At 40.3% G+C, this 10,539-nt stretch overlaps 1 protein-coding gene across 9 annotated transcripts in view; it reads right to left on the bottom strand.

Annotated features, from left to right (window-relative positions):
* GPATCH2L (G-patch domain containing 2 like) overlaps positions 1-10,539 on the bottom strand; it is a 77,100-nt gene that overhangs the window by 3,196 nt on the left and 63,365 nt on the right. For all 9 annotated transcript variants that reach the window (XM_006157058.3, XM_006157061.3, XM_006157060.3 and 6 more), the window contains one exon: positions 5,714-5,808. In XM_006157058.3, coding sequence (XP_006157120.1) covers positions 5,714-5,808 — 95 coding nt within the window. The remainder of the gene's footprint in view (positions 1-5,713; positions 5,809-10,539) is intronic.

The raw sequence follows: 10,539 nt of genomic DNA, 5'->3' as shown, positions 1-10,539 counted from the left end.
CATTCTGAGCACTAACAAAGGCATACACCTGGCATGTTTTTCAAGTAGCTGGGTCTGGGATTTGAACTGTGCAGTTGGCCATATGTTGGCCCTGCTATTTTTTTCACTGTATCAATAGTAAAATGAAACTTACTCTTTTAATCATTTATAAGGGTATAGTTCAGCAGCACTAAGGATGTTCACACCACTGTATAACTGTCCTCACTACACTAGCTATCACCAGAACTTTTCATCACTTGAAATGGAAACAGCACAGTAAACACTAACTCCCGACTCCTCTTTCCCCAGGCCCAGGCAGTTGCCATTCTACTTTCTGTTTCTATAAATCTGACCTTTCCTGGCGGCTCATAAAAGTGAAATCACACAGTATCTGTCCTCTTATGACTGGCTTTTTCACTTAGCACAGTACCTTCGTCAATGTTACAACATGTATCAGAATTTCATTCTGAATGACAAAGGTTTTCAGGCTGAACAATATTCCATTGTATGTATATATCACATTTTATTTATCCATTCATCTGGTAATGGGAATCAGGGTTATTTCCATCTGTTGGCTATCATGAATAATGCTGCTGTGAATATAAATATACAAAAAACTATTTGAGTCTCTTTTTAATTCTTCTAATATACCCAGAAGCCGAACTGCTAGATCAGATGGTAGCTTACAGTTAATTTCTTTTTAAGTTTACTTATTTATTCAATGAGTAAGAAAGACGGAGAGATACAGAGAAAGATAGCACCCCTGACAGGGTCTCAGTACTGTAACCCATCCCCAGTCTCAGCCTCAGTCAGCCCCAGTCACTGGGGTTCATACTCAGAAAGGTCTCCCGTGCTAATCCAGAACTTTCCTATGTGGGTCGGCCTTGCAGAGCATCGTGTTTTACCACTGTGCCACTGACGGCCCTCTGTGTTTAATTCTTTTTTGAGGAACCATTTTCCACAGTGATGCACCATTTTACCTTCCTATCAACAATTCACAGGGCTCTGCTTTCTCCACAGTCTTGCCAACACCTGGTGATCTGTTTTATTGACAGAGTCAAGTGAAAAATGAGTGTGGGATAGTCCACGGGAACACATGTACTTCATCCTCTCGGAGAACAATGCAAATACTTTTCACAATAGCATTAAAGAGGATACAATCTATATGACCATCAAAGATGTTTAATTGTAGTATATTCATCATATTCATACATGGGGATACCATGTATATGGCAGTTTACAACAAATGGATTTTGACAGATAAAATATGAGGACTCTCAAGAACAAAACTGGATGGGACTTATAACTCAAAGTATGACATGGTTTACACAACGTTCAGAAACACAGACCTAGACAATATGTTTCTTAGAGACATATGTCTGTTAAAACTATCTGGGAAAAAAAAAAGAATGATTAAAAAATGAATATTGGGACCAGCAGTTGTCGTAATGGCTATGTCGCTGGACTCCCATGTAGTCACCCGCAGTTCTAGTCCTGGATCCAGTGACTTAAACTCATGCCAGGTGCGTGTGCTTTCGTGCCAAGATCCTGAGAGGAGAATGGAGGAGAAGGGATTGTGGTGTGGCCATCCTATCTGGGGAGTGATTTCTCGCTTTCTGTCTCTCTGTCTTGCTGTCTTTCTGGCAAGTACACACGCCTCATAGCAAAAACCTCTCACTGCACCCCCCCCCCAAAAAAAAAGCTTAACTGTTAACTAAGTGGAGAGCAGAAAGAACATTTTACAGTTAAAGTGGTTGGTGGGTTCATGGACATTTCCTATACATTTCTTTACATCTTACATATCCTCCTATAAATGTTCTTGTACAGTCATTTGATATTTACCCCCAAAAATTTAATTTTAAGAAACATTTACATTTTAAAAAGGTATAGTGGGCAATAAGAACTTGCCCTATAATTTCTGAGATAAGTCACATTCTAAAATGAATTATGGAATCTAATCATAGTGGTTAGAATAACACCAACAATTCTGTTCCAACTTTAAGATTCTATTAATTTTTTTTCTTTTTCATTTTTTGAGAGTTTTTTGTTTGTTTGTTTGTTTGTTTTGCTATAGGGTGCATGTGCTTTCCAGAGAGACAGAGAAAGACAGAAACAGAAAGCAAGAAATCACCCTGCAATCCCTTCTCCTCCGTTCTCCTCTTGGTATCCTGCATATGCGCCTGGCGTGAGTCTAAGCCACTGGGCCCGGGACTTGAACCATGGTTGACTACACGGGAGTCCAACGACATAGCCATTACACCAGCGGCTGGTCCCAAGATTTTATTCATTTATTTGGAGGTATTTCAAACATAGATAGTGAGTTTGTTTGATGTACTTGGTATTCTTTTAGATGCTGGGGTACAGCACTGAGCAAACCAGATGCAAATTCCTGCCCTTGTGGATTTAGCTCTAGCATCACTGGCCTGGAACTGGGAATCTGATATAGCTAATTAACAATTAACTGTTAGGTATCCTCCCAAATGATGCTCTAAGGACCCATATCCTACCCAAGGGAGCGGAAGGTCAGAAAAGGCTTTTCTAATAATCAAATTAGTCTGGGCTTGGGACCAGCAGTTAGCGTAATGGCTATGTCACTGGACTCCCACATAGTCGACTGTGGTTCGCACCCCGGACCCAGTGGCTTAAAACTCACACCGGACGCGTGTGCGTGCGTGCCCAAAATCCCGAGAGGAGTATGGAGGAAAAGGGATTGCGGCGTGGCCATTCCCCCGGGGGGTGATTTCTCGCTTTCTGTCTCTCTGTCTCTGTCTGGCGAGCGTACACGAACCGTAGCAAAAAAAACCTCTCAAAAAAAGAAAAATTAGTCTGGGCTCTGAATAGAATCTCTGATCAACTTAATTCTCCTTTATCAAACCATGCATTTACTTTATGAAGAACTAGAATTTGCATGCCAACAGCTTTGATCTACACTGTGAACATCATTTCACGGAAATGAAGTCTGGTTTTCATCTCAGTTCCTTCTATTTCATATGACTGCTCAGTCTCAGGTTTTGAAGGAAATAATCAAGTTTTTCTTTCCTAAGTGCTTTCTGTAAGGGCATATATAGCTGGTGCACTCATCGTGAGGCCAAGACTTGCTGAGAACTCCCTGACGGGGTGGATGAGCCTGCCTAGAAGCAGGTTTGCACACCTGCTCACTAAGACCATAGTGTGGCTCTGGGCACAGACAGGGCTCCATATCCGTCTGAGGTTTACTCTTTATTTAGCTATCAAGTGCTCTGTGTGTTTTGTAACCCTGAGATGAGGTGAGTGGAGAGAAAAAGAAAATAAAGGTGCTACACTTTTAAGAAAAGTCTACTGACCAGCCCTATGAAAAGATCTTTTTCCCTGGCCTTTGTTACTATTCGTACAAGAAGACAAGGAAAACAAGCTGCTCCTTCTTCCTCTTCAGCTCTCTAGCCTTATTAATATCTTCAAATTCAGTCAATTTCAACTCAAAACTTCCTACCAGTGGGGGAGGGGAAAGAAGGGAAAGATTTGTGGCTGCATGTTTAAGAAAGAAGCTGAATTCATCACAGTGACAGGGGAGAGTGTTGGCAGAGATCTGAGCTATTTATTCTTTTAGGAAAATCCTATAAAGAATGACACAAGGAAGCCTCTATCTGCAGTCTTGTTCATCACACTGGTGAAGAGTCCGATAACAGATGTATGCAGTAGCGTGATTTAGTGCCAGGAGCTGGCCCCTGATGTGTATTAATACAGCGGCAAAGCGGAACGCACCTCTCTTCATCACTCATTTCTATAAAAGAGGTGGAATCCGAGATGGCCCGATGTTAGGCAGAGCAAGCCCATTTGTTCTACTGACTGATGGCGCAGGCTCGGGCTATGTCCTTCACCTCCATGGGGCACTCAGGTTGTGGGCAGGAAAAAAATGCTCGGTTGAAGCAGGGCTTAGTCAACAAGTGAGAGGAGAGTTGTGCTGAGCGGGGGAAATGTTTAATGTTCAACTTTTGTTTAATACCTCCCAGTACATTTCCTAATTTGAATATGGAGTAAGGATTTTAAATTCTTCCCAATGGTTCTTCTCCTATAAAGAAAAGCTAAAAATTAAAGTTAGATATTGGGGAGAAAAAAAAAAGACCAAAAAGAAAAAAGAGGAAAGATTTTGTTTTACTGCTTCAAATATAGACTGGATGAGAATCTGAGTTTGATGTGAGTTTGTAGTTTGGAATCAATCCTACTGCATATAAAATGTCAGAACACACACGGTGTTTAAGAGTGTAGCTCTAGCGTCATGGGCAAAGGTCTCATTCTGGCTCTGAAATTTCTCAACCATGTGACCTTGGGGAAGTGATTTAAGCCTCAATTTCCTCACGCAGAAGTTGAGAATAAATACAGCATCTATCTTATAAAGCTACTGCAAAAGTAAGTGAAATAATGCAGGCAAAGTGTTCCGCTCAGAGTCTGGCCATGTGGAACCACTAAGGAAATTTACTACACCTGTAATTAAGGTTGTCCAGTATGAACCACCATCAAGAAGGCATTCCAGGGACCAGCAGTTAGCGTAATGGCTATGTCGCTGGACTCCCAAGTAGTTGACCGCGGTTCGCGTCCCGGACTCGGTGGCTTAAATCTCACGCCGGGCACGTGTGTGCGTGCCCAGGATCCCAAGAGGAGAAGGGATTGCAGCGTGACCCTAGGGGTCACCCCTGGGGGGTGATTTCTCGCTTTCTGTCTCTATGTCTCTGTCTGTCTGGAGAGCGCACACACCCTATAGCAAAAAAAAAAAAAAAAAAAGGCATTCCAAACAGAAGTTCAAAGAAGACAATTTCGGAGTACACCAAAATTAAGTAGAGGTATGTGGTGGATCTCCAGGATCCTTTTTTGCACTGAAGGATAAACGCAACAATGTACATAAATTGTTAGATACAGCTCAGGAATCTTTACAAATGTAAACACCCATGTAACTCCTACCTAGCTCAGGCTAAGGAGCCTGTCCAGCAACCCCAGCTCTCTTGTGCCCTTCATCGAAAGTAACTACTACTTTACTATTACCAGCTAGTACTAACTTTGCATTGAAAACCACAAGGTTTTCAATAGAAAATTGTTTTTAATTAAGGCATTTCATGACTGGCAAAGAATCAGCATTCTACCACACATAAAAGCAGTGAGAATGTACTGTTCTGTACATTGAAATACAAAAATAAGTAAATCCAGGAACCAGCAGATAGTATGGTGGTTAAGGCACTGGACACTCCCACATGGCCAACTACAGTTCGAGTCCCAGACTTGGTGACTTACTTTCTCACTTTCTCTCTTGCTCTCTCTCTCTCTTGCTCTCTCTCTCTCTCTCTCTCTATATATATATATATATACATATACATACACACACACACACACACACACACAAATTAAATAAATAATTCTTTTAAAAAAATAAGTAGACCCATGTGATTCCTTGACTACTAACTGCCACACAACTGGATTTTCATTAACATAGACTTAACGTCTTGTGTGTGCTAGAACAAAAGCTCAGATGACTATACATTGCTGATAGTACAAAACTCTAGAAAGCCATGTGACAGCATGAAAAGCATAGATTTCACAGTCTGACAAAACAGGGTAAATTATTTCTCACGGTCAGTTTTCCCATGTAAAATGGGAATAAAACTACCTACCTTATCATCGAGATTGTATGAACAGCATATAAAACACACAACTTAGTGCCTGACACATAGCAAGTGCCCCATAAATGGTAACTGCCTGGAATCACCTGCACTGGGACTGGACAGAGACGCTGTGGCCACAGGTTTCCGTTTCCTCTTGATGTCACGTGAACATGGCGGTCCCCAGTGAATGTTGGCCTGTCTGAGATAAAAGAAAAAGCATGTTCTGGATGTGCTATACAGCAAGGCGGGGTTCATTTCCTGCCTTCCCCCTCATTCTCTTACTCCAAGTACCCAGCTTCCTTTTCATTTTCCCCAGGCTTGGTCTGGGTTCTCTTCCTTCTTTGTCCTCCAAGGCTCTTCCCAAACAGATGGAGCCCTCATATGGAAAAACAGATTTTCCCTCTGCAGGTGCTACAGAGGTTTAAGTGGCTGGATTCCACATGGCCTACTGTGCAACTGGAATCCTGAACGCGGTGGCGTGTGTGTGCATGCCCAAAAATCCCGAGAGGAGAATGGAGAAGGGAACATGGGTAACCATCCTCCCTGAGGGTGATTTTTCACTTTCCCTCTTTATCACTCACTTTCTCTCTGTTCTCTTCAGCAAGCACACATGCCCTATAGGAAACTAAATTAATAATTAATAGCTTATTTTAAAAAAGAATAATAGATTTTTTTCCAAGTTACAAGCTCTATCAGTAGTTGTCCACTTAAAACAAAAGTGTCTATTGTTCTTTATCATAGTTTAACTGTTTTTCTTCTTCCCTTTCCAAAAATGTGACCTAGAAAGGGACATAGTGAGAAAGTATCCCTGTGTATTCAGCCCTAAGACATAATGTTATTCTATTGATCTCTCTTATGAAACAGCTTTTCAACCCAGAAACAGGTCATAAGAGAAATAATTTGAGAAGGAGGGAGTATTGAAATCATTTTTGGATGAACATGCTCTCTTTTTAGGGCTACCTCTGCTTCTCTGTGATGTTCTATAACCGGAAAAGCTGTGCTTATTTAAAATAAATAGCAGCTGCAAACGGGACTAGGTTACAAGGTCCATCAAGGCAGAGACTGTTCATCACTGAACCTCGCGTGCGGCATAACGCAAGGCACACAGTAGGTGCTCACTAAATTAAGGAGAAAAACTAGAAAGGCAAGACATTTCTGGGACACAGAAATGGACTGCTGTCTCTTGATGATTACGTGTAGAGTATCCGTAACTGGGCTGGTGTGAGGTGTATTCATGCTGGGTAAATTCACTTCACGAGCTAAGTGATGCATAGTGATTGAATGTGTAAAATAAAATTAACAAAAAAAAAAAACTTAGTGAACAATGAAAGACACAAAAGCCCTGCTGAATAGAAAGAAAAACGTTCACACAGAAATACATACTTTGTCAACATGAGGTTATTACCTAACAAGTTTGTTACTTGAATGTGATCTAATTCAATCATGTTTGTCGTCAAATATTTCAGAAAGAGAAACAGTTTATATTCACGCTCTTTCTGCCTTACCTTAAGCTCATTACTAGAATCTTCAATACTTTTCAGAAAAAATGTTAACACTTCTGCTTCAAAGCTCAACTCTGTTATTAGACATCAGGAGAGCAGTGCGCTCGGGCCATGGGGGTGTGAAGGGGAGGGACAGAACCTTATTTGTGGATAAGACAGAAGCCCCATCGTGTACACTCTGTTTTGTTGAACAAAAGTTTGCAGTCACTTTCTTTTCTGCCTGTGTCTTAGCTTCACAGGGTATTACACCGCTCCATGCAGACTGAAGTCTCGTCTATTTTTAGTGTTTTATCATGTGTGTTAATTTATTTTATTTCCACAATTGACATAAGGTATAAAATATACACTGTTCCCCACTTTATACATTTACTCAGAAATAACTATTTGGATTTTCACAATTACCTATTCACAGGTTATTTAACTTGAAGTTAACTTTTTTCTGCAACAGGAGACAGTATCAACAAAAGATGACTGGGATAGAATTTTCTAAACCTCTGGTTTTGTACCAAAAATCTCAGCCTGCAGTCCTTTACACTCTATAAAGAAATTCTTTGGATTCCCATCAAATTTTTCTATTTTCCAGTTTATAAGTGAAATTGGTCTTATGTTCTTGCTATGTGGAGAAACGTATGTGTGAGTTTCAGCATGCACACATGTGTGCTTTTAAACTGTACAAATCGTCAGATTGGGGATCCTCTGAATAGAAAATTCTGTCCATTTGGCTGTCTTGTTTCTTTGCTAATTAGGTTCTCTTAGGTTTGTCTGAGGTTCCAATTTCAAGAATATTTATTAAGGGGACCAGCAGTTAGCGTAATGGCTATGTCGCTGGACTCCCATGTAGTCAACCGCGGTTCATGTCCTGGACCCGGTGGCTTAAAACTCACGCCGGGCGCGCGTGTGCGTGCGTGCCCAAGATCCCGAGAGGAGAATGGAGGAGAAGGGATTGCGGCGTAGCCATCCCCCCTGGGGGGTGATTTCTCACTTTCTGTCTCTCTGTCTCTGTCTGTCTGTCTGGCGAGCGCACGCACCCTATAGCAAAAACCTCTCCAAAAAAAGAAAAAAAAAAACCCAGCACGTAGTGAAACACCTATTTACTGACATTAATCTTGAATGTCTACTTCTCTGAGATTAGATAAAAAGTTTAGAATGAGCGTGTGTTGTGGGTAAAGAGTAAGTTGTGATTATTTACTGAATAAGCATCAGAGTTTAATGGCAAAAGATGCCCATCTTTTAGGACAAGGAGATTCCAATTCGTGGAAAGTATAGAATTAAAATACACGCTACTGTAGTCCAAAAAGAAATTGACATCCATGAGTATTTTTCATAATATGCATTTTCCATGAACTTTTGTGCTTGTCAGAGACCGAGAGAAAATGGGAGAAAGCATCCCACAATGGGACATGGTCACACCACAATCCCTTCTCCATTTTCCCATTCTGTCAGGATTTGAGCACGCACTCACATGGCTGGTATGTTTTTCAAGTCATCTGGGGCTGGGCTTAGAACTGCAGTAAGGGACCAGCAGATGGCATAATGGTTACATCACTGGACTCCTACATGGCCAACCACAGTTCGAGTCCTGGACCCAGTGGCTTAAAACTCACACAGGGTGTGTGTGCTTGCATGCCCAAGATCCTAAGAAGAGAATGGAGAATAGTGGCATGGCCATCCCCACTGGAGGGTGACTTATCACTTTCTGCCTTTTTGTCTCTCTGGCCAGCATTCATGCCCTATAGCAAAAAACAAACAAACAAACAAACAAAAAAAAACAAAAAAACCTCTCTTTTAAAAACAAAGACAAAAAAGAACTGCAGTCAGCTATGTGAGATCTGGCTCCCTCAACCACTACACCACAGGGCTAGCTCCCCTAAAACCTCTTCTTCAAGAACAGCATATATAACATCATGACCTGAAAAGTCATGATCCATTTTTGAATAGAAAAACATGGAAAAATATGTCATGACTTTCCTGATGATCCAGTAGTTGTCCTTGAGTTGCTAACCATGTACTATGTGTTAAAGAAGGACCTTTCAGGTATTCAGGGCACAAAAATGGCTATACAAATTAAGTACGAATAAAGCTAAAATCTATACCGAGTTAAAACTTCATTTTCTATTACAGTATCAAGTGGTTTATTGGAATCATGTAAGGAGCTTGTACAAAATATGCACACTCCCACCAAGATTTTAATTTAGTACACTGGTCTGACCAAGATTTTAATTTAGTACACTGGTCTGAAGTCAGAAAAGAATCAGTAAGATGTTTATTTTTAAATTCTTCCCCAGGTAATTCTGAGAAGCACCTACCTACCGTGAAGATTACTGAGTTAAAAAAAAAAAAAAATCTGCCAAATTCCCACAGCTAACCCAGCCAATAAAAGAGATCTAAATAGTTAATCTAAAGAATAGGATGATTAAATGAATATAAATTGAAATAAAAATACCTTCCCTCCCATACAAGCAATTAGCCTAAAGAAAAGATAGGAGATCTTTGTTTCATCTGGTCAAGGCCTCAGGATGATGTTCACTGAGGCCAGGAAATACTGGGAAGTGCTTTCTCCAGCATGAATGCTGGGCTCAGTACCTCCTCTAAGAGTGTCACATTCTCCCACTATGGTGGCATTTGTCAAAAAGAACTTCGGGGAATACAGAAGAAACAAGCACTAAAAGCAATAAATAAATCTTTTTTTTTTTAAAAAGAGTCCTACTTTGGAAAAAGCCACTAAATTCTTATCATGAGTGTGAAGGTGAATACTGAAGATTAACAATTAATTGAAAGAGTACTCTTTATATCCATGCATAAACACGACACTTCCCTTTTATTTTTTACTGCAGGTAACTGAAAGATCAGGTGAGCTGTTAAAACTGCAGTGTTACTTAGGAAACTGGGCAGATCACTATGTCCCTGGGGCAGGAATGTACTTTTAGGGGGGAAAAAATTACTTTGAGAAATACATGCATGTTTAATAGAACCAATGTTGGCAAAAAAAATAAATAAATTACTGAAGTGGCTGCGTTAGATTTAGAACAAAGATGTTTAGAGTCACTCCTAAGAAGAGAAAACAGACTTTATCTGCCACTGGCACACTAATTTAAGAAACAGTTCACCTTCAAAATCAGTCATTTTTAAAAGCCATTGAAAAATTCCTATTTTATATGAAGTAAAAAATTGAATTTGAAAATATATTTACTTGCTGAACTTTTTCATAAACACATACAAATAAATAACACTGGGGGGGGGAGTGGATGTTTTGAAGGACCAAAGATCAGTTACATCATACATTTCAATTTTCTCCTTAATTACTATTCTTACACTTCAATTATCTTTAACAAAAATTTATGGAGGCCGTTCTTGTATAAAACACTCTGCTGGATATATAGGAAGCAAAGAGAATATGACTGAACCCGCTCCTCCTCCCCCCCCCCCAG

This window comes from Tupaia chinensis, unplaced genomic scaffold (assembly GCF_000334495.1).
Source record: "Tupaia chinensis unplaced genomic scaffold, TupChi_1.0 Scaffold000528_1, whole genome shotgun sequence".
Classification (NCBI taxonomy): domain Eukaryota; kingdom Metazoa; phylum Chordata; class Mammalia; order Scandentia; family Tupaiidae; genus Tupaia; species Tupaia belangeri.
The sequence above is the reverse complement of the archived record's forward strand: the minus strand, read 5'-3'. Positions and strand labels throughout refer to the sequence as shown.